Source organism: Nerophis ophidion, linkage group LG18 (assembly GCF_033978795.1).
Source record: "Nerophis ophidion isolate RoL-2023_Sa linkage group LG18, RoL_Noph_v1.0, whole genome shotgun sequence".
NCBI classification, from domain to species: domain Eukaryota; kingdom Metazoa; phylum Chordata; class Actinopteri; order Syngnathiformes; family Syngnathidae; genus Nerophis; species Nerophis ophidion.
In genome coordinates, this window is record NC_084628.1 from 23,998,397 (window position 1) to 24,022,649 (window position 24,253).

General features: G+C 41.8%; 1 protein-coding gene across 3 annotated transcripts in view; it reads right to left on the reverse strand.

The window, feature by feature from the left end:
* Positions 1-24,253, reverse strand: part of ints4 (integrator complex subunit 4) — a 44,353-nt gene that overhangs the window by 3,683 nt on the left and 16,417 nt on the right. For all 3 annotated transcript variants that reach the window (XM_061877741.1, XM_061877742.1, XM_061877743.1), the window contains 19 exons: positions 21,778-21,895; positions 21,606-21,712; positions 21,425-21,539; positions 21,245-21,330; positions 21,044-21,094; positions 19,588-19,676; positions 15,373-15,493; positions 12,551-12,622; positions 12,291-12,465; positions 10,756-10,961; positions 10,549-10,691; positions 8,120-8,235; positions 7,910-8,043; positions 3,204-3,370; positions 3,030-3,123; positions 667-747; positions 464-594; positions 333-392; positions 94-253 (listed from right to left, as the gene is read on the reverse strand). In XM_061877741.1, the coding sequence (XP_061733725.1) occupies positions 94-253; positions 333-392; positions 464-594; positions 667-747; positions 3,030-3,123; positions 3,204-3,370; positions 7,910-8,043; positions 8,120-8,235; positions 10,549-10,691; positions 10,756-10,961; positions 12,291-12,465; positions 12,551-12,622; positions 15,373-15,493; positions 19,588-19,676; positions 21,044-21,094; positions 21,245-21,330; positions 21,425-21,539; positions 21,606-21,712; positions 21,778-21,895 (2,226 nt within the window). The remainder of the gene's footprint in view (positions 1-93; positions 254-332; positions 393-463; positions 595-666; positions 748-3,029; positions 3,124-3,203; positions 3,371-7,909; positions 8,044-8,119; positions 8,236-10,548; positions 10,692-10,755; positions 10,962-12,290; positions 12,466-12,550; positions 12,623-15,372; positions 15,494-19,587; positions 19,677-21,043; positions 21,095-21,244; positions 21,331-21,424; positions 21,540-21,605; positions 21,713-21,777; positions 21,896-24,253) is intronic.

A 24,253-nucleotide genomic window follows, 5' to 3' on the forward strand; every position in this document is an offset into this window, starting at 1 on the left:
ACGGTCTTGGACAGGCCTGTTCAAGACCGTGTGTTAGCTTGACCAAAAGGAAGCGTACCGTACACGGAGCAAACATGGCAAGTGTAAAGGCACCTGTTGAGGCAGCGAAAGCTGCAGCAGAGCGCTCTGCCTCAGGGCCGTCTGCAAAATCTTGACCAGCTCTGCAGGCTTGCAGGACAAAAGGCGCGGCGTTAGTTCCAAAAGTTTGTCAACAAAGCTGTCCTGGAAGTGAGGCAGCTCTGCCGGGAACAGCCTGAAGGTTTCACAAAGTGGAGTGAGGGCTTGGATGAGGCGTACCTAACCTTAGTGGAACCACGGCTGGCGGGACTCACCTGTGAAAAGACTCCAGCTCCTGCAGGAACTTTTCACTGCTGCTGATGAGAGGATCCTGCCTGCGGACAAAAGTGACCATGAGGGAAAGCTGGGGTTCGTTGAGGCGATGACGCCCATGCGGCGTACCCACCCGTGTGTGGTGCGAGCGCTCAGGATGAGCCGCAGGGCTTTGGCCTGCAGCCGGACGTGATGCGCGATGGCCACCTGTCTGCTCTCCAGACCGCTGTACATGAACTCCAGCTTGTAGCTCTCCTCCAGGACCTACAACCCACACCGACAAACACGTCACATGGCACCGGCACCGTCGCGGGCATGTCGGGGGCGCACGCTGACCTGCTGAGCGGCCGCCATAGCTGTGACGTTCTGTTTGAGGCACAGAGGGACCGCCATGTTCCACAACTTGTCCTGCAAAGCCTGAGGGAAAACCGGGAAAAGGCTGGGGTCAGCTCAGGTGAATACAAGTTTATTAAGCAGACTTCCAGGTTTTGCTCTTTAAACTACACTTGTAAACTAGCAAACGTAGTACAATGGAAATTTGATAGCAGTTTTTATTTTGGTTTTAGTCAGTCTTTTGACGATATTTAAATACAGCAACCTTTAAGCTACATAGGGTGCATTCTCACTTGTAGTGTGGTACTCTGGTACAGACCAGAAGGTATTTATATTTATGTCTTTCTTTAGGTTAGCTTGAAAAATGACGAATCATCTCTTTTGGGTTGTCGAGTTGTCAAACTGAACAGTGTGCCAAGGACGTTGATTAAAGTGCACTGTGTACGGGTATGTTGCTTTTTGAGTTGGCGGACAACCTCGCCCATGGTGTACAACATAAGTGGTGGTAGAGTAAGCAGTCGTGCTCCTGCTCTACCATCTTTAATAGTAATAGTAATTCAGTACAGTACGTGTCCAAGGTGTCCCCTAAATGTGGCGCGCTGCCACGGCATTTTTATTATGCTACACTGAAATATTTATTTTGTGAATCAATAAAGACTCTCTGAGTCTAACTTTTCTTTTTTACTTGAAAACAAATTATGGTACTAAAATATATTTTAGCCCCCAGAAGCAATGACACAAAGTCCGATGAGATTTTTAACTTTTATTACCAATACTATGATAACTAACGGCACAATTTCAACAGGTTTTACCTCCTGTGAAAAACACTTTCGTCTCGTGAGTCCGCGCTTCCCCGAACACACAACAACACTTCCTCATTCGTTACAGAATTATTGATATATATTACCTACTATTTGCGCGCTATTGACAAGAGATGTACCGAAAACTTGACCACCGAATAAAGACTTTGATCACTGAAAACCGCGCTACTGAAACCAGATGTAAACGCCATTGTCTGGAGCGTTGTCAGCATGTCTGTGATGTGGATGTGATTTTGAGATATATATATATATATCTCCCCCAGACATACCCGCGGATGGTCATCTGCAAAATATGCAATTATTTAGAGGACAGTGGCGGCTTTTAGGAAGAGAAAGTCCAACTGGAGCAGCAGCGCCAAGCAAGTTTGATGTCATGCTTGCTGCAGCTAATAGGGAACGTGAGCTGGGTTTAGACCGTCGTAAGATAGGTTACTTTTACCCTACTTTACTGATGATGTGTTGTTGCAATAGTAGAGTTTCTAAAGACCAAAATAACATACTAAATGTGTTGGTAGTTGTTTTTAAAAAGAAAAACAACTACCAACAACACTTCCATCCATCCATTTTCTACCGCTTGTACCAACAACACTTCCATCCATCCATTTTCTACCGCTTGTCCCTTTTGGGGTTGCAGGGGGTGCTGGGCGGAAGGCGGCGTACACCCTGGACAGGATGCCACCTCATCGCAGGGCCAACACAGATAGACAGACAACATTCACACTCACATCCACACACTAGGGTCCATTTCGTGTTGCCACTCAACCTATCCCCAGGTGCATGTCTTTGGAGGTGGGAGGAAGCCGGAGTACGCGGAGGGAACCCACGTAGTCACGGGGAGAACATGCAAACTCCACACCAAAAGATCAAAAGCCTGGGATTGAACCCAGGACTACTCAGGACCTTTGTATTGTGAGGCACATGCACTAACTCCTGTTTCACCGTGCTGCCCAACACAACAACAACACTTGAAAAATCTAAATAGAGTAAATTGTACAAAAAGCAGCAACAATTAAAAACATAGCAAAATGATAAAAAAATGTTAAAACTAATTAATAATAACAGATTTGTTTAAAATATATGTATACATTTGTTGAGCCTTTTTGTAGAAAATCATACTATCATAGCAAAATATGCAAATTACTCAACGATGTCATGGTGACCAAACCCATAACCACGTCCCCACCACCACAGATAACTCGGCAGTTTAGGGAAAAGCCGGGAGTCATTTGTACTGTATTGAGGTGGGTAACAATGCAGTCTCGTGAAAAATCAAAAGGCCCCTCTCCCACATGAAATTGTGATTGGATAGATCTCTAACTTGTCCCACTCGGCTAAAGACAAAATTAAACATGATTGGATTTTGTCTCTGTTAACATCTAATTTTTATTTTTTGACTAAATTGTCAATCAATTTCGTCATTGTTTTAGTCAACGTACAATTGCTTTGATTAGTTATCGTCCTATTTTAGTGAGGGCAAAATAGGTCACTGACGATGACTGAAACAAATATTACTTGTCCACAAAACGAACACAGACGTAGTCCCACCTTGATGAGTAGCAGCTGGCAGCGCAGGTACGTAGCGCAGAAGTCGGCAGCTCCAGCAAGTTCCGTCTGCAGCTGACCCAGTCTCTGCAGGTCACTAAAAAAACAAAAAACAAAAACACACAAAGTCCGACTTAAAGTGACCACAAAGTTTGTGTTCTTGTACAAACACCTTACCGTATGGTGAAAATGAGCAGGTCCTGAGCTCCGGGTGCTTCCAGGTTCTGAATGGTGCTGATCCTGTCCAGACTCTGCTGCAGGAAGAGCTTGGCTGATTCCACGGAACCCGACTCCGATCCAGAATCTACAGAGTCCAAACCGTGAACCTGCTTCCTTCCAGGCAGCTAAAGCGGAACAAGACCAAGCGACACAGACCGGGGTGAAAACTTGGAGGGACTGTTATGGAGGACTTTTCGGGCACTTGCTCTTTGTTTGTATGGCTTTAAAGTGCACCAAGAACTGGTTCATTCCCTGCACAAAGTCTACAATTTTCTGTCATGGCTTCTTGCACTGACGTAGGGCTAAACAAGGTAGGGCTAAACAACTAAAATACCAGATTATTTTGATATTAAAATCACTATTAATAACACAATTATTCATGAATCTGAAAACATGAGTATTTATTGTACCACTGAAACTCAACTTTGAATATGATTTAAAAGAAAAACAGATATAAATTAGTAACAAATAAATAACAAAGAAAAAAATATTTATTAACAACAATACATTTAAAAAACAATAGCAATATAATAAATCAATAACATTAGCATTTCTGATTTAAAAAAACAATTTTAATTACTTGTTTTACCTTGTACACTTATATTACCACCATGTGTTTTATGTGTCATAAATTTAATTTAATAAAATGCAAAAATTGTAAACTTTTTTGGTGCAATACATCTTTGGACAATTTTGACCAATAATTTAAGTGTAAGCATAATATTTTTTGCAAATATTTTATTAAGTGATCTAAGTACATTATTCTTGTGTAAGGTACTTTTTTGAAACCTTTGTTTTAATAGCGGACCGGATGTTGCGCAGAGCGCTCTTATTGTGTAGGGGGAGATGTGCTGCTGTTGTGAGCTTTGAAGTTTAAGACGATTTGAGGCAGTTTAATTTAAAAAAAAAAAAAAAGCTAAAATTTGTGACTGCTGCTCTGTTTGTAAAATGATCTTACATCCATGATGTCGTTCACAACAACACAAGCAGATCAGATGTGTTGTGGGTGTATGGATTGTTCTTGCTAGCTTTAGCTTCCTACCCAGCTCAGTGGCCTTGTGGTTAGAGTGATCTAAGTACATTATTCTTGTGTAAGGGGCGGCAGGCAAAGCCCTCCCTGAGACTGGGAAGTCGTGAGTTCAAACCCTGGTCAAGTCATACCAAAGACTACAAAAAATGGGACCTGTTGCCTCCCTGCTTGGCACTCAGCATCAAGGGGTTGAAATTTGGGGTTAAATCACCAAATGATTCCCGGCGCATGCTGCTGCTCACTGCTCCCCTCACCTCCCAGGGGGTGTACTTTAACTTCAACTTTTCAAGTGGCCGTCTTCGCATTGTCTAGTTTAGGATGTGTTTCGGGATGAATGAGCGGCCCCGGACACATTATTTTCCAAAACAAATGTTCTTTCTTCGAAAAATGACAGCATTTCACTCACATGTATGTCAATTTCCATGATATTTTGCATTTAACAGAGGATTCCGGTTTATTGGCCAATTCTGTGACTCCATGGTTATGTGAACGCGGGAATGCCTTCCTTTTTTTGTTGATTATTAATTAGGCATGCGAGCACTGTGTCAAATCAAAAGTAGCAACCATGGTGACAACCCCATACCTGCCAATTTTTGAAACTCAAAAAGCCTAGTAGCCAGGATCCAGGGGCCGCAGGCAAAGCCCCCCGACACAAAATTAATTTCCTGTATATTTTGTCCCCTGCACATGGAGTTGCACTAGTCCATTTCTCTCTTCCTCTTCTTTTTTTTTGTGGCATGTAGTTTAGCTAACCACTACATGGGTCTAAAAATAGCTAAGCTACGAAAATGGCTACTTGTTTAAGAAGTAGCAAAGCTACTGCCGAGCTACTGGGAAATGTAGTTAAGCTACACAGCTTTTAAGTTAATCATTTTTAATGGAAAACCGTAGATTGTACCACTGCAGCCGTAAACCGGAATGGATCAACAAAAATCGTGCTCATTACGGTAAAACCGTAGTTGTTGGCAAGTATGAATCCCAAACTTCTAGTGTTTTGTTTTTTTTACTCATACGCTCACTCATCAGTTTAACCGTCACAAGCTCAGGAATTTACATGCACGTTGCGCGGCCCATTAATAATTTTTTTTTATTACAACATTTTCCTCATTGTGAGAAACCAAAATCAAAATACTATTAATTGTCCAGTCTTAATTTATTGATTGATTGATTGAAACTTTTAGTAGTAGATTGCACAGTACAGTACATATTCCATACAATTGACCACTAAATGGTAGCACCCAAATAAGTTTTTCAACTTGTTTAAGTCGGGGTCCACGTTAATCAATTCATGGTAGTCCTAGGACAAGGTTTTGCAGAAGCAGTGAGCTAAAGATTCCGTGGGTGGCATGCACAGTCATTAAATGCCACAAAAGGAAGGCATATTATCGCCGAGTAGTACTCACCACCAGCTGCTACGAACAAAATGTTACAGCCTATTAACGACTGGGCACATTAAGTGTGGCGGGAAGGTTAGTCGTGGGAAACATTTAATTCAAACATCGGCCTGATTAGAATTTTCTGATATGCTCAGGTGGCAATATGCAATATGGGTGTCAAATGAAATGTTAAAAATAAAGGCTGAGCATTGCTACAAGAATCTCTGTGTACCGCCTTCGTATCTTTTGGCCTTTAGCAGTACTAGTTAGTCAACAGCAACAAAACTTTTCCCAAACACCAGTGCGTCAATATAAAATTGCTGCGTTTCAGAATTTTAACTGGGTTTGAGTGAGTCGAGTTCCTGAATCAATTAGTGAGAAACTGACTAATGAGTCAGTAAAAGGAATTAAGGTTGCAACGATTAATACATGACAAAAAAGCTTTAATTCATATTCTGTTGCTTCGATTAATTGTCAAATATGTTTAAGTAACTGACTAAAATGTATCTTATTGCGACAATATGATGTTTCCGGGACATAGTTTCTGCGCAGTCTCTGCCATAGAACACATTTGCGAGAGTAGTGTGTGAATCATCTGTCTGGTGGCGAATTTCAATTATACGTTAAAAGTGAAAAAATAAAAAATAGAAAAAATTGTGGAATTTTAATCCTGATGTGCATTTATAGGGAAAAAAATGAGGGTACGGCAAGCAGAATTTGTTTTTGTTTATTTTAACTATTTTCCTCAAAATACACATTTAGGCTATAAAGCAGGGGTGTCCAAACTTTTTCCCCTGAGGGCCGCATACTAAAATGTCAAAGGGGTACGGGGGCCATTTTAATATTTTTCATTTGAAAAAAACAATAAAATATACGTATATATATTTTTTAACCCGTAGTGCAGGGGTTGGGAACCTTTTTGGCTGAGAGAGCCATGAAAGGCAAATATTTTAAAATGTATTTCCGTCAGAGCCATATAATATTTTTTAACACTGAATACAACTAAATGCATACATTTTTAATTAAGACCAACAATTTAGAGTATACTAAGTCTATTTTTCTTTTTAAAAACATTGTTATTCTGAAGCTAACCAATAATAAATAAAATACTTTTTACCATTAATGCAACTTCTTGATCAGGTGTGGTAGAAAATTTTATTTTGAACGTTATTTTTAACACTGTGATTACCAGCAGAATTATTCATTACTTATCGTGTTAGGCAATGTCAGCTAAGATTAATCTGAGAGCCAGAGACAGTCATCAAAAGAGCCACATCTGGCTCGAGAGCCACAGGTTCCTTACCCCTGCCATAGTGCTTCCTTTAAGATTGATATATGTTGAAGATCCTGTGGACCAAAAAGAGTCCCAGTCATAAAAGTTTTAAAAGTAATTCTTATGTTGTTTTTTTGCTTTCAATGCTTAAATATCTATATCAACTCCAGATCAATCCATCAATATAAAGTTAGATTTTTTTTTAATGTTTTACGCTCCCCTGTTTTTATGGGGAAAAAAAAAAATACAAAAAAACCCACACAAATTATGCAACATTTGCCCTCCAAAGTGAAATATTAAGTAACTGGAGCATTGAATAGGTCAATCATTTATTGATTACCATTCGTTATTATTTTTTAAGCAATGACAGGTTTAAAAATATATGTACACACTAAAGGTCTCGGGGATCCAAAAGGGTTCCATTCATAAAAGTTATAATTATTATTCTTTTCACTTCCAATACTTAAATCTCTACATCCACCTCATATCTAACAGTCGATTGTGCGTTTTATGTATTATTTTAGGTGTTATGCTCTTTGTCAAAAAAAACTTTGGTTGTGATAAGGTAAACACAAAATATGGGGGAAATTCCAAAACATTTTTCAAAGTGAAATATTTGATGTGAAGTAATTGGAGCCTTGACTGTGTCAATAATTCTTAACAACATTATTTTGATTCATTATTAGTTTTTGAGCAATGAAAGTTAAAAAAACAGCCTCTTTGTGTTATCAGTGTCAACATTTCAATGTTTTCTTGTTACAGTACACCCGTTTGGGCTTTTATTCCACATTATTTATTTTTTTTGGTAATAATATCTTTAAAATGTGCTGCGAGCCATTAGAAAATCAGCTGGACACAGCAGCTATTCAGCGTGTTTTCTACGATTACTTGCACAAACCAATTGATCAGATTACTCGATTACCAATATAATCGACAGCTGCAGCCCCTCGGTGCAAAGACAAAGAAGAGAAGTAAGAGTTCTCACTCGGAGAGGTGGGACCAGGTGTGACAGACTATCCCTCAGGTAGGCGTAGTGTCTGAAAGTGTGGTCGGAGAAGAGCGCTGGCATGGTGGGACACGACTTGGCCGCGTTGAACACCAACACCAGTACCGCGATATCTGAGGTCGGCAGAATTTAGGAAGAAGTTGAATGTGGCGACACACCATTTGACCGCGTGCCGGCATGTGAGGATACAGGCTGGGTCGTCCATGTCTGGTTCCGGTGTGTCAAAGTACGGGTGTGTGCTGAGGAGTTCAGGGACCAGAGGCAACACTAACATTGGGTGGCGGGAACCCAAAAACTTGAGACACCTAAAATACAGACAGGAAGTAAAAACATTAGATCAGCAAAAACCATCAGGTTAGCAAAGGACACATTCTGCACAGAGATAAAAACATATTTTAAGAACATTTAAAGACTTCACTTTTTAGGAATGGACTTTCAAAAATGTTTGACTGGACTACTGTAATGCCCTCTATAATGGACTGAGTAATAAACGCAGCTGCTCGCCTCCTCACTCATACTCCAAAACATCCCCACGTTACCCCGGTTCTCTTTGCTCTCCATTGGCTCCCAGTACGTTTTAGAATACATTATAAAATCCTTCTTTTTGTTTTTAAGGCCATCAATAGTCAGGCCCCAGCAAAGTTGGCTGATATTTCAACTGTTCTCCACCCACCAAGGGATCTGCGATCATCTTTACACACATGCTTGGAAGTACCGAGGACTGAAGTTAAAAAAATGGGGTGATGGCTCTTTTTCCGCAACCGTACCCAGGTTATGAAATTCCCTCCCACCTGAGTTTCGAACCATCACGGAGCTAGAAGCTTTTAAATCTCAAATCAAAACCTACCGTATTTTCCGGACCATAGGGCGCACAGGATTATAAGGCGCACTGCCGATGAATGGTCTATTTTTTAAAATCTTTTTTCACATTAGGCGCACCAGATTGTAGGGCGCATTAAAGGAGTCATATTATTATTTTTGTTTTCTAAGTGTAGAAGACTTCCTTGTGGTCTACATAACATGTAATGGTGGTTCTTTGGTCAAAATGTTGCATAGATTAGGTTTTACAAATCATCTTCAAGGGCAGCACGGTGGAACAGGAGTTAGTGCATGTGTCTCACAATACGAAGGTCCTGAGTTCAATCCCGGGCTCGGGATCTTTCTGTGTGGAGTTTGCATGTTCTCCCCGTGACTGCGTGGGTTCCCTCCGGGTAATCCGGCTTCCTCCCACCTCCAAAGACATGCACTTGGGGATAGGTTGATTGGAAACCCTAAATGGTCCCTAGTGTGTGAATGTGAGTGTGTCTATCTGTGATGGCAACTTGTCCAGGTTGTACCCCGCCTTCCGCCCATGTTCAGCTGAGATAGGCTCCAACACCCCCTGCAACCCCGAAAGGGAAAAGTGGTAGAAATGGATGGATGGATGGAAATCATCTTCAGGCCGCTTTCTGACAGTCGCTTCAGGATGCACCGTTTTGTGGGCGGTCTTATTTACGTGGCTCACCTTAGACAGCGTCTTTTCTCCGTCATCTTTGTTGTAGCAGTGTAGCGTGCAAGGACGAAGAAGTGTCAGAAGATGGAGCTAACGGTTTTAATGACATTCAGACTTTACTTAAATCAACAACGGAGCAGCATCTCCTCATCCGGAAACAACCATGAAAAACCGTCCGACAGGAACTCTTAATAACTAAAGTCCTTTGGGAGAATAATGTGTAGTCACTACACCGGTATGTTTTAGCGCTTTCATGGCAAGTTTACTGACAGATGTAGGTAAGAACTTTACACTACTTTATATTAGAAATGGCAACAGTGGAGGATGAATGTCACATAACAAGAAGATAGAGAAAAAGAAAAAAGCTTATCGACTACGTCGTCGGCAATTTTTCAGGACTTATGCAGATCCCAAATACAGATCAGCAGGTACCAGAAGGTAAGAAAAGTTGCTTTTGCGTTATATTACGAAACAAAACGCCAGATAACATATCTTACCTTATACACACACACCGTAATAATAATCCTCTGGTTAATGTGCCGACAATCCTTCCAGCGGTGCGGCTTCATAGCTTACCAAAGTCGTACTAAAACATTTTGATGGATTTTTGAGCGCCGTGTGTAATGTTCTATATTTTCAACAGAACATTTAAAATGTGGGTGTTAACTTGAGACCCATCATAGGGCAGCCTCTTATGTATGACTGCTATCTACTGGTCACACTTATATTTACACCATGTACCAATGTTCTATGTTCCTTACATTAGGCGCACCGGGTTATAAGGCGCGCTGTCGGGTTTTGAGACGGAAAAAAAAGGATTTTAAGTGTGCCTTATAGTCCGGGAAATATGGTATTTGTTTAAATTGTCTTTTAACAAACAACTGCTTTAAGTATTTATTATTACTGTTTTAATACGCATGTTTTTTCTTATTTCTCCTGTAAAGCACCATTGTGATGTTGTAAGGCGCTATATAAATATTGGTTGTTTTTCCCCTGTTGTTTTAATGCTATTGTTGTTTTACCTCACCTATGCTTTGTACGGGGCTGCATAAATAAAATGTACTTACTAACAAAATGTCCTGCTAAGGTTTACTGATAAAACGAGTGTGTAAGCGTGTGGTCTCACTTCCAGACAGAGTTGCGGTCCGAGGGATACTTGTTGAGGTTCTTGAGCAGCTCCAGCAGAGCCAGCTGGATGCACTCCTTGGTGGAGACGTTGGTGTAGCAAAGTAACTCGTGCAGAGCTTCTCGGATGTCCCGAGACGAGTCCTGACCACAAACAGGAAGCTTGTAAAGGAAATAGCGTGTGCAAGGACGCGCGTGTTGTGCAGACCTCCAGGACGGCCAGCACGGTGTCCAGCTGGTCCTCCCTCAGAGTGATGTGTGTGGAGATCTCTCTCAGCACGTGGATGGACTGCAAGCGCACTTCCTCGATCTCGTCGTTGAACATGTCCACCAGGAAGTCCAGACACTTCTCGGCGAAGCTGGGAGACGAGCGAGCCAGCTGGCACAACGCTTCCACCGCCGCGATGCGGACCTCTGCGACCAAGCGGCCAGACAAGTCAACAATAAACAGGTGACGAAAATGAAATTGACCTGTTTTAGCTATGAAGCTCATTTTTGGTATTTCTTCTTACCCAGTCATTTGCTGGCTTTTTAAAGTTAGCATGCTAGTATGCTAACATTAGCATGGAAACTTTTACAGCTAAAATTACACTTTTTTGTCTAATTCCGCAGCCATACACCTTAAGAATCATATAACTTGGAATGTGACAGATGTTAGCGTGCTAATGTTAACATGCTTCCTGGCTAACATGAAAGTGCAATTTTCCTTTTGCTAATTTTACGCTTTTTCGTCTAATTCCGCAGCCATACACATTAGAGTCAGATAACTTGGAATGTGATACATGTTAACTGTTAGTGTGCTAACTTTAGCATGCTTCCTGAGTAAAATGAAAGTGCTAACTTTTTTTTTGCAAATGTTACGCTTTTTTGTCTAATTCAGCAGCCATACACCTTTGTCATATAACTTGGAATGTGACACATGTTAACTGTTAGCGAGGTAACGTTAGCATGCTAGCAGGCTAACATCAAAGTGCTAACTTTTTTTTTGCACATTTTAAGCTTTTTTGTCTAATTCCGCAGCCATACGCCATAGAGTCATAAAATTTGGAATGTGACACGTGTTAACTGTTTGCGTCTTAACGTTCGCATGCTAAGAGGTTAACATAATTTTTTTTTGCAAATTTTACGCTTTTTTGTCTAATTCCAGAGCCATAAACCTTACAGTCATACAACTTGGTTTTTGAAACATGTTAACGTTATGCATGCTTACGTTGGTATGCTAACATTAAAGTGCTAGCTTTTTGAGCTAATTTTGCAATTGTTTACCCTAGAGTCATACAACTTGGTATGCAACACTTGTTAACTGCTAGCATGCTAACGTTAGCATGCTAAAATTAAAGTGCTAACTTTTTCAGCGATTAGCATGGCAACTTTTCCAGCTAAAATTACACTTTTTTGTCTAATGCCGCACCCATACACCTTAAGAATGTGACAGATGTTAGCCTGCTAACGTTAACATGCTTCCTGGCTAACATGAAAGTGCAAATTTTTTTTTGCAAATTTTACGCTTCTTCGTCTAGTTCTGCAGCCATACACATTAGAGTCATATAACTTGGAATGTGATACATGTTAAAAATTAAAGTGCTAACGTTTTCAGCGATTTGTACTCTATTTTTCTCCAATTCCCCAGCCATACACCTGAGAGTCATACAACTACATACACCTTAGAGTCATACAATTTGGTATGTGACACAAGCTAACTATTATCCTTCTCCCATAAAACATATGGGGGCCAGAACGTACCGAACATCTCGTCTTCTAGACCGTGAACGAAGGCGCCGCAGGCTCCCGAGGCGATGAGGTTGACAGTGTTGGTGTCCAGCTTCTCCTTGGGGGCGTCGTCAGCCCACTTCCTGCCCGAGGAGAACTCCCCCGAAGCAAAGAGCTCTTTGGCGCGCTCATGGGCCGTACGCTTCCTCTGCACACAAGTCCATCGTCATCATCATCATCACCACCAGCAACACGGAGAAAACATCTCCTTTCTTGCGCCTTCATCCACTCACCCTGAGGTCTGACATCAGCTTCTTATCCAGTGTCTGCTCCAGGAAGTGAGGACTGACCTGCAGCATGGAACCCTGCCAGGCAGCAAACATCTGGTTAGCACTCACACCGCAGCTTGGAGCTCAGTCTCAATTCGCACACATCAACTTTTTAGTCAGGGTTATCTAAACTTTTCCCACTGGGGGCCATAAAACGAAAAATGAAAGCATGCGGGGGCCATTCTGATGTTTTTTCCCCCAAAACCAATACAATATTTATTGCAGGGGTGTCAAACTTATTTTAGCTCAGGGGCTGCATGGAGGAAAATCTGTGCCCACACGGGCCGGACTATTAAAATCATGACATTAAAACTAAAAAATAAAGAGAACTTCAGATTGTTTTCTTTGTCTTACTTGAGCCGAAAATAGAACAAAAACATTCTGAAAATATTACAATAAAAATATATTAAAAAAATACCGGCAGCGGTAAAGTTTAGGTCAATGAAGGAAAGAAGAAAGTGAATGAATGTTTATAACTGAATACATTGACATGCATTAAAAAGTATTTTCTTTTGTATTATTTTTTTAATGAATTAAGTAACCTTTATGACAACCTTTTCCAAAACACAATATTGAATGTGAGATATAACAAGATATCCATCCATACAACCATCCATTTTCTTCCGCTTATCTGAGGTCGGGTCGCGGGGGCAGCAGCCTAAGCAGAGAATCCCAACAGGTAACCAATAGGTCTGCCCTCAATTTTGGTGAATTTCAAAATGTCCTGGGGACCCACAAGGGTCTCAGTCATTAAAGACTTCAAAATAAGGATGTAACTGTATTGTAAATTAGGGCTGGAACAACTAGTCAACAATAACATTTGTCCCAATTATGTATGTACAGAATCTTACTGTGTAAATAATTTATTCACAATGTTTGTATCAGTGTGGCTAAAACATGGAAAAATATTTTTTCATTCTAACATTAAGTGGGTGCGGCTTATATTTCCATGCGCTCTAGAGCCCGAAAAATACGGTAATCAATATTATAGGAGCATTAATTTTGTGTTCAATTACAGTGAGTGTGTTTATCCTAAACATTCTAGCAAATGAATGTTAAATACTGTGGCATTTTTACTTAAGTCTTTCTTATTTTGGACAATACCACAATAAATCGTACCGTGGCTTTAAAACCGTGACAGTATCGTACCGTGAATTTTAGATTTCGTTACATCCCTGGTTAAAAACAAGTCGTGTATCAATTTCTTTTTACTTTCTATGCTAAAACATTTACAGGTCAAATTCAGATCTATCTGTTGATATAAGGTTAAATGTTTTGCCCTTTTTTGTCAAAGAAAACAGTGTTTTTATTTCAAAAACACAAAATAAGTAATATATCCCCACAAATAAAATGTTCAAAGTGAAATATTTAATGTGAGGTAATTGGAGCCTTAAATAGGTGAATAATTCATAAAAACAATGTTTTGGATTCATCATAACTTTTTGAACAATGACAGTCAAAAACAAAATCAGACCGGGGGTCAGCAACACGCGGCTCTCGAGCCGCATTCGGCTCTTTAGTGCTGCCCTAGTGGCTCTCTAGAGCAATTTTAAAAAAGGATTGAAAATGGAAAAAGATGGGGGGAAAATATTTTTGGGGTTTTTGTATGTTTTTTGTTTGAGGACAAACACGACACAAACCTTCCCAATTGTCAGAAAACCCATTGTTTAATATGTTTGTGTGTATGCTTCACTGATGACAGTATTTGGTAAACATCGTTTTGTCCTACTAATTTCGGCGGTTTCTTTAAGTGGACTGGGACACAACAGTTTGTTTACATGTAAAATATTCTACCCCTTTGTCACATTTTGTCCACCAAAAGTTTTATGCTGTGCGTGAATGCACAAAGGTGTGCTTTGTTGATGTTATTGACTTGTTGAAGTGCTAATCAGGCATATTTGGTCACTGCATGACTGCAAGTTAATCAATGCTAATATGCTATTTAGGCTAGCTGTAAGTACATATCGCATCATTATGCCTCGTTTGTAGGTATATTTGAGCTCATTTAATGTCCTTTACTTTTATCCTCTTTGTATATAATTTAGTTTTGCATGTCTCATGACACACTTGTCCAGGGTGTACGCCGCCTTAATGTAGCTGAGATAGGCACCAGCGCCCCCTGCAATCCCAAAGGGAATAAGCGGTAGAAAATGGATGGATCTCTCATGTCACATTTCAAATAGTTGTTTGTGTGCAATGTTGTTCCAGATCACAGCAAACATTACCTAGCTTGCCAAAGATTGTAATAAATCTATTAAAAGAAGACAGCCTGTCGTTTCCTTTATCTTGGAGACACACATCTATACCTTTGGCCACTAAAAGCCAGTAATTTCAGGGAGTTATCCACCTTCTAAGTAGCCGCTGATTTACTAATAGTTTTTAATGTTGTAAAAATGTTTAGAACAAATATTACATTTTAAAATTCTGTCAACAAAGTAATTTTGATAGTTGGCTAATACAACCAACATAGACACTTACGTCATGTGTTGCCTTCATCATAAGACTTACGTATATAAGGCTTTTCATTTTTTGCGGCTCCAGAAAGATTAGTTTTTTGTATTTTTGGTCCAATATGGCTCTTTCAACATTTTGGGTTGCCGACCACTGGTCTAGAGGATCCAAAAGTGATGAAAATAAGCCATATTGCAACATATAGTATTTTGCTTACAATGCTTCAATCTTAGACACCCCTGGTTTAAGTAAGTATTTGAATACAGTGTATCGTCGGCACCGATGATACAGACGTTAAAATGTGATCTCGCGAGGGTGAAACTCCCCCTGCTCACCAACGTCTTGGCAGCCTGCACCCGCACCATCCAGGAACCGTCACTGACCATGTGACTGATCTTCCCGAAGGCGTCGTCTACCAGTCGTATCTCCTCGTTGGACGAGGGGATTGGCACAATGCTGATGAGGGACAGTTAGGTTGGGAACCAGCATAAATGGATGGACGGGCCATTCAGGTTTTTATATTCTGTACAGCGAAACCCGCTCATGTCGACGCCCCATGGACTGGCAGACTGACAGTCGACATAATCAAAACTAAGCACATTTATTTGGAGTACAGTGGTAAAAAAAGTTTATTTTTAAGCTTATTTTGCACTGAAGAGAAAGTTACTATGGACACGTTTTAATAATGCGTTATGTTAGCGATAATGATGATGTTTACATTGCTAAAACACAAACTAAACATTTATTCATAGAAGTGAGTCATGTCTTTTTGATCATGTCTTGTTTGGCTATGTTCTGTTGACCTTTGGACTCTAAGTTCCTGTCTTTTTTTACTCCCTTGTTTTGTTGCCATGGTCGCAAATTACGTCCACCTGTCTCTGATTAGTGTTCAGCCGCTCACCTGCTACTTTAGCACTAATCAGAGGCATTATTTAAGCCTGCCATTGCCGGTTAGTCGGCCTGGCGTCATTGTGTTCTTTTCATGCTCTGTCCATGCTAGTTTTTCATGCCAAAGTCCATGCTGTTATTGTCAAGCCACAGTAAGTGTTTTTTTGTTTCATATTCCAAAGTTTAGTCTTAGTGTTAGTTTTGTTTCCTTCGTCGAGTTGTGCTTTCGCTAGTGATGGGTTGATGAGGCGTCATGTAGCGTTTCGACACATTGCAAAACTGTATTGATACTGTGTCAATACGGTGTCACTAAATACTGACATCTGCTGGACATTAAAAATCCCTACAGGCAACCTATGGACCGACTCAACTGACACTGATTTTATGACCTATTATATACAATAATATAAACCAAGTCATTGTATTTCATTTAGGATTATTTCATATCTTTTTTTAAATTAAAAAAAATTGTTATATTTTTTAGATACAGTCAATAAATAATGTGAACACCTATCATAACATGGAAATCTAAGAGAACGTGTTGTGAATGAGGATGCTTGTGGACTGGGAATTTTTTTTTTTTTTTCACATGCGCTCTGATGATTGATTGAAACTTTTATTAGTAGATTGCACAGTTCAGTACATATTCAGTAAAATTGACCACTAAATGGTAACACCCGAATAAGTTTTTCAACTTGTTTAAGTCGGGGTCCACGTTAATCAATCCGTGGTAAAAACGTAATGAATGATCCATCGAGCTGTATTTGAACCAGGGCCCAAAGGAACTCAGCATAAGCAACTACAGTCCTTCACTCTACCAACTGAGCTATCGAAGGGATTATTTGTTACTGCTTTTTAATGTAACCAGATGGTTGTGTTGGTGGGACAATGCTAGGTGATGAGGCAGAAGTAGCAAAGCAGCTTGATAAGACTTTAGCTTAGAAAAACCCCCGTACCGAAACGGTTCAATACAAATTCACGTACCGTTACAGCCCTAATAACAGATTGAGTAGAAACTTTGAGAGAACAGGATAAAACGACAAGGAAATGAACACAAATCCCTTTTTTTCCGATATAGGGTCAAAATATTCCCACACGGCAGAAATCTTTTTTTTTTGCCGGAGGCTGCTCCATGATCTCTGACGACGATGAATTACAAATAAACAACAACAGAAGTGCGGCGATTCTGTTGGCAGCAGCATCTCGTTGACAGATGCACTTCCTTATAAACACAGGTTGGCTCGCAGGTGCCAGTAGACACAGTTTGAGTATCGGTCACGTGACCAAAACAGCTCATGATCGGTCACGTGACTTTCTAAAAGCGGTATGCGCACCGACACTGGGTTTTGCTCTATGAGCTCGACGCATGCGCCCATGCATCGGTGTTGCCGGACCCATCACTAGCTTTCACCTTGTGCGCCTTTTTGTTTTCACCTTTTCTGAGTTAAAGATTAATTCATGTTTATACCCGCACGCCATGTCCCAAGTAGTCCGTCTGTTTTCCTGGGAGAACGACCCCCCCTTTATGACAGAATGACTGTCCAAATACTAGTTCTCATTCTGTCATGAAATAAAGGGCACAAAAGTGTACTTTATTTGTTTTAACTACTGTAGTGGTGTTCTGTACAAAAAGTGCACTTTAATTTAGTGTTGTTTTGATATGTCATCTTAGTGACATCATGCACAAAAGTGCAGTAATAGCTTGTTTTAAAATGTCTCTGACAATCTTGCACTTTCTATTTTGGAAATGACGTGAATGTTTGTGCCACTGCTTAATAACTGTTTGATAAATACAGTTTTGCTAGATTTACTTAAGTGGGATTTCCCTCTCTGCATGAAAGTTTAAAATTGGCTTATATTAATGCAGTATGAACAAGAATGTTTTAATGTAGAGATATTAATAAAAGGCCATATCGCCCAGCCCTACACTGAACAGAAAGTTACTGTGGGCATGTTTTAATGCTGGGTTATGTTTGCGATTATGAGGACATTAACATTGCTAAAACACCATCTAAACATTTCTTCACAGAAGTGATCATATTTGGTCTCAAATGTTATGTCTACAAAACCAGACACATTTTAATACTAACACAGTCGACTGAGCCTTCAAGAGTTTTTCCACACGGACAAGTTGGTGACTTAAAGGGGGACAGCACTTTATGATAGACAAGAGCAAACGTCTTCTTTTTTGGAGGGGGATTTTAAAGATAATAAAAAACGCTTGGAAGATGCGGCTAATGAGAGTCACCATTGTAGCCTTCAAAGTCCCTAAGACAACTTCAAAACCCTCTATCAACGTTTTATATACACACTGCAAGTATATACATAATGTAGAAGCAGACCCCTTCACAATAATATGTAATATGTACAATATACTCACTACAAGTATATATATATATATATATATATATATATATATATATATATATATATATATAATGTAGTAACAGACACCTTCATAACAATATGTAATATGTACAATATACACACAGCAAGTATATATATATATTTATATATATAATGTAGTAACATACACCATGACAATATGTTAAATGTACAATATACACACAGCAAGTATATATATAATGTAGTAACAGACACCTTCATTACAATATAATATGTACGATATTTACTGTATTTTTGGTCATTTTAATCATTGCCGGAACAAATACCTCAGTGCATTCTTTTCCGTTTTCATTTCCGACAAATGTGTTCTCTACAACTGGAACAAAGGCATGTGTGTTCTAATCATGGCAGATTCGGTAGCAAACAACAAAGACAACTATTTTTGGACAAATTAGGATTCACACCATTACCTTTTTGAAGCTGAATACACTGAGGATAAACTACTGCTTATAGAAATGAGCAAAAAGAAGAGGGTGAAACCTTGGGAGTAGACGGGAGCCAATAGAGACGAGGTGAAAGTGACTCGAACTTGCAAAATGTGGAATTTGAAGCCTTGCTATTTGAACATAAATGGAGGGCTTACCCAAATAAACCTGGAAAAAATCTCCCCAGCCAGCTAGACCAGACTACTGTCCATCGAGTGAGTCACACTTTATATTGACCATGATACATGCAGCATGTCATGCGTTTTATTACAACTACAGTACATACACTGTCTGGCTAGCTGTATATAAACAAGACATGAAATAGTACTTTACAGATACTGTAATATGATTGTTCATATTTTTCAGTCTGTCCAGATTGCTGTCCATCACATTGTTGTGCATTAAAAACTCAAACACGTTTCATGTTGACGCAGTTGCTAGCTTATCTCTTTCCGTGGCTAGCTTTTACAGATAATACCATAGCACGCTGATGTTACTACGATTCCCTCCGTGTTCGCTCTTACAATAACACTGTCGCTACAGCTTGGTTATTATACAGCTTACAGAACGTAAATTAAGTATTGTTGACAATTTTTGAATGCATTTTTAAAGTTATTTGGAGGTAGAATTGCTTGTTCCCATTATCTGTATTGCAAACCACTAAGAACGAACCGATTTTTACAAGTAGACTGAAAAAAAACCCAACTTTTTTTCTTCTTGTCTCATAACGATTGAGAACGATAAGCAAAATCCCAAAAAAGTGCAGTTCCCTTTTAAGCGGATCCCACTGTAACTTCATGCTATTGTTTTGTACACTCTAATAGTACTCACCTCTCAGGATACAACACACTCAGCACCCAAACAATCTGAACTGCTGCAGAGCGAACCTGCTCGTAGTCGTCTGCCAGCAACCTGCACGCCTACACCCAAACACACGCGCACACACACACATTCAAATCAAACTGTAAGTAATACAAACAAATATCAAAGTAACAAAAGCTGTTTGTCCATTTTATGGAGGAATTAGGTTAATCATAGAACTAGCACCCAATGTTATTAACAAAGTATGGATTATGGATCGAGAATCCTTTTGAATCGAGAACCGATTCTGAATCGAATTGTTACCACCAAGTTTTGAATCAAATCGTGTGGTGCCCAAAGAGTCACAGCTCTACACACACACATTTAAATTATTCTTTTTCTTTAATAACTATATCGATTCTGCTTTATTTTTGTCCCGTTTGTTTGTTTAGTAACTTATATTTTTAGGACCATGCCCAGAAGCGACAGAAATGGGTTCTAACATTAGTATGTCATGGCGATGTGAAACGCACGGAGAGAGCCAAATTCCACGATAAAAGAATTCCTCATACGTGTTTGCATATTGTGGACTTCCTGTACCAAGTTATATGGCGATCTGAAACATTTGAAACGTTACCTGTGGGCATATATTGGTAAAATGTCTCCTCTTTAGTTTTGGGGGTACATTAGGCTGTTAAGCTCTACTTATTTTCACCACTATAACCATTGCTAGCGTTGGTTGTAGTTCGTTTTAGTGTTTGTTTTCTGATATTACTGACAATAACCATAAAATTGCCGTTTGTTGTGATATTGTACACAGGCATGACTTACTTCTTCCTGAAAATAGCCTTATTTCTGTGTAAAATGTGTTGGTTAGAGATTTGTTTTTGATAAACGCTTGTCCATTCAGCTGTTATGGTCTCAGCACCTCATCCCCTAGTAAGAGGCAGTGGAAGTTTGAAGTTCCTTGGAGTAGCCCAGTCGATCGAGCTGGATTCTGCTGCGTATCTGGAAACCTCAGTCAGGGAGAGGAGTGGGGATGGGGCACTATAGAAGGGGCGGCATAACTCGGTTGGTAGAGTGGCCGTGCCAGCAACTTGAGGGTTGCAGGTTCGATTCCCGCTTGTGCCATCCTAGTTACTGCCGTTGTGTCCTTGGGCAAGACACTTTACCCACCTGCTCCCAGTGCCACCCACACTGGTTTAAATGTAACTTAGATATTGGGTGTCACTATGTAAAGCGCTTTGAGTCACTTGAGAAAAAGCGCTATATAAATATAATTCAATTCAATTTTGACTATGATTGCAGTACCATTTCCGTCCAGATTCCTACATATGGCTGGAACCCATTATTCATGTTTACGTTGTTTATAATGGAGAAATTTGCTTCACGATACAATATATTCCATTTATAAACCCAGCTCACGGCTCCACTATACTTGTTTTTTGCTGATATTTGACTGATATCAATGTCGGTCCTTGGTTACCTGGTCATAAATGATCTGCTGAATTATCATTCCTCTTTCATGCAGCTGCAGCTGAAATGCAGACAAGACACACACACACACACACACACACACACACACACACACACACACACACACACACACACACACAAGAAAATTGATCCCTTGAAAGCATGATAGTGTCGCCAAGGTGTGATGAGTTGGGATGCTACAAGGTCCTACCATGGCCTTGAGGGCTGCAGTGCGCACTCTGGGGTCCTGATCTCCAAAATGGTCACTGATTATACCTTGAACATCCCTCGCTGCTCCTGGAAAAAAACAACAGCGTGTAAAGATCACTGAGACTGCCTGATAGCCAAAAACGAGGTTTCAACATAAACTCGTGCGTCTCAGGACACCCACCTGTAGATGGGCCGAGCCCCTCGGCGTCTTTGCCCGGGGGACTGTCCATCGTGCCGAGACATCCTAACAGCTGCAGACATTTGTTCCTCACGCCGAAATAAGTATCTGACAGGTGCTGGAGGTTGAGAAGAGGCACGGAAGGTTCAGATGCTTGGGGTGTGTAGTAAGAAAGACAACAGACCTTGCAAGCCACGTCTACGATCCTGTGAGCCACCACGGGGCTCTCAGGCAGCTGCACGCCGATGATGAGCAGAGTGTCCAGGAGCTGAGCCAGGACCTGATGAGACTCTACACACAAACACATATTAAAGAGCGCAAGCTCATTCAGAAACAACAATCAGAAGCAACCTCACTCTCATTGGAGACGGTGCTGATGACATCCTCCACGATGCAGTCGGGACTGAAACCCACAGTTTTGGAGAGCAAACCCAGCAGAGAAGCAATCTTCAGCCTCACGGAGTTGTCCGTTTCCTGGGGGAAGACATCCTTCACATCATCCTGCGTTCACCCGCCCTCTAACACAGGGGTGTCAAACGTACAACTCGCAGGCTTAATCCGGCCCGCAAGATGGGTTAGCTACGTATAAAAATTAACTGCAATTTTTTTATTGAAAGAAATTGCTGTTCTAAACGTGTCCACTGGATGTTGCAATAGCAATTCAAGTGCAACACACGTCAAACATCCATCCATCCATCCATCCATCATCTTCCGCTTATCCGAGGTCGGGTCGCGGGGGCAGCAGCCTAAGCAGGGAAGCCCAGACTTCCCTATCTCCAGCCACTTCGTCTAGCTCTTCCCGGGGGATCCCGAGGCGTTCCCAGGCCAGCCGGGAGACATAGTCTTTCCAACGTGTCCTGGGTCTTCCCCGTGGCCTCCTACCAGCTGGACGTGCCCTAAACACATCCCTAGGGAGGCGTTCGGGTGGCATCCTGACCAGATGCCCGAACCACCTCATCTGGCTCCTCTCGATGTGGAGGAGCAGCGGCTTTACGTTGAGCGCCTCCCGGATGGCAGAGCTTCTCACCCTATCTCTAAGGGAGAGCCCCGCCACCCGGCGGAGGAAACTCATTTCGGCCGCTTGTACCCGTGATCTTATCCTTTCGGTCATGACCCAAAGCTCATGACCATAGGTGAGGATGGGAACGTAGATCGACCGGTAAATTGAGAGCTTTGCCTTCCGGCTCAGCTCCTTCTTCACCACAACGGATCGATACAACGTCCGCATTACTGAAGACGCCGCACCGATCCGCCTGTCGATCTCACGATCCACTCTTCCCCCACTCGTGAACAAGACTCCTAGGTACTTGAACTCCTCCACTTGGGGCAGGGTCTCCTCCCCAACCCGGAGATGGCACTCCACCCTTTTCCGGGCGAGAACCATGGACTCGGACTTGGAGGTGCTGATTCTCATTCCGGTCGCTTCACACTCGGCTGCGAACCGATCCAGTGAGAGCTGAAGATCCCGGCCAGATGAAGCCATCAGGACTACATCATCTGCAAAAAGCAGAGACCTAATCCCGTGGCCACCAAACCGGAACCCCTCAACGCCTTGACTGCGCCTAGAAATTCTGTCCATAAAAGTTATGAACAGAATCGGTGACAAAGGACAGCCTTGGCGGAGTCCAACCTTCACTGGAAACGTGTCCGACTTACTGCCAGCAATGCGGACCAAGCTCTGACACTGATCATACAGGGAGCGGGACTGCCACAATAAGACATTCCGATACCCCATACTCTCTGAGCACTCCCCACAGGACTTCCCGAGGGACACGGTCGAATGCCTTCTCCAAGTCCACAAAGCACATGTAGACTGGTTGGGCAAACTCCCATGCACCCTCAAGAACCCTGCCGAGAGTATAGAGCTGGTCCACAGTTCCACGACCAGGACGAAAACCACACTGTTCCTCCTGAATCCGAGGTTCGACTATCCGGCGAAGCCTCCTCTCCAGTACACCTGAATAAACCTTACCGGGAAGGCTGAGGAGTGTGATCCCACGATAGTTGGAACACACCCTCCGGTCCCCCTTCTTAAAGAGAGGGACCACCACCCCGGTCTGCCAATCCAGAGGTACCGCCCCGATGTCCATGCGATGCTGCAGAGTCTTGTCAACCAAGACAGCCCCACAGCATCCAGAGCCTTAAGGAACTCGGGCGGGTCTCATCCACCCCCGGGGCCTTGCCGCCGAGGAGCTTTTTAACTACCTCAGCGACCTCAGCCCCAGAAATAGGAGAGTCCACTACAGATTTCCCAGGCACCGCTTCCTCAAAGAAAGACGTGTTGGTGGGATTGAGGAGGTCTTCGAAGTATTCCCTCCACCGATCCACAACATCCGCAGTCGAAGTCAGCAGAACACCATCCGCACCATACACGGTGTTGATAGTGCACTGCTTCCCCTTCCTGAGGCGCCGTATGGTGGTCCAGAATCGCTTCGAAGCCGTCCGGAAGTCGTTTTCCATGGCTTCCCCGAACTCTTCCCATGTCCGAGTTTTTGCCTCCGCGACCGCTAAAGCTGCACACCGCTTGGCCCGTCGGTACCCGTCCACTGCCTCCGGAGTCCTATGAGCCAAAAGAACCCGATAGGACTCCTTCTTCAGCTTGACGGCATCCCTCACTGCTGGTGTCCACCAACGGGTTCTGGGATTACCGCCACGACAGGCACCAACAACCTTGCGGCCACAGCTCCAATCAGCCGCCTCGACAATAGAGGTTCGGAACATGGTCCACTCGGACTCAATGTCCCCGCACCTCCCTCGTGACATGTTCAAAGTTCTCCCGGAGGTGTGAATTGAAACTCTCTCTGACAGGAGACTCTGCCAGACGTTCCCAGC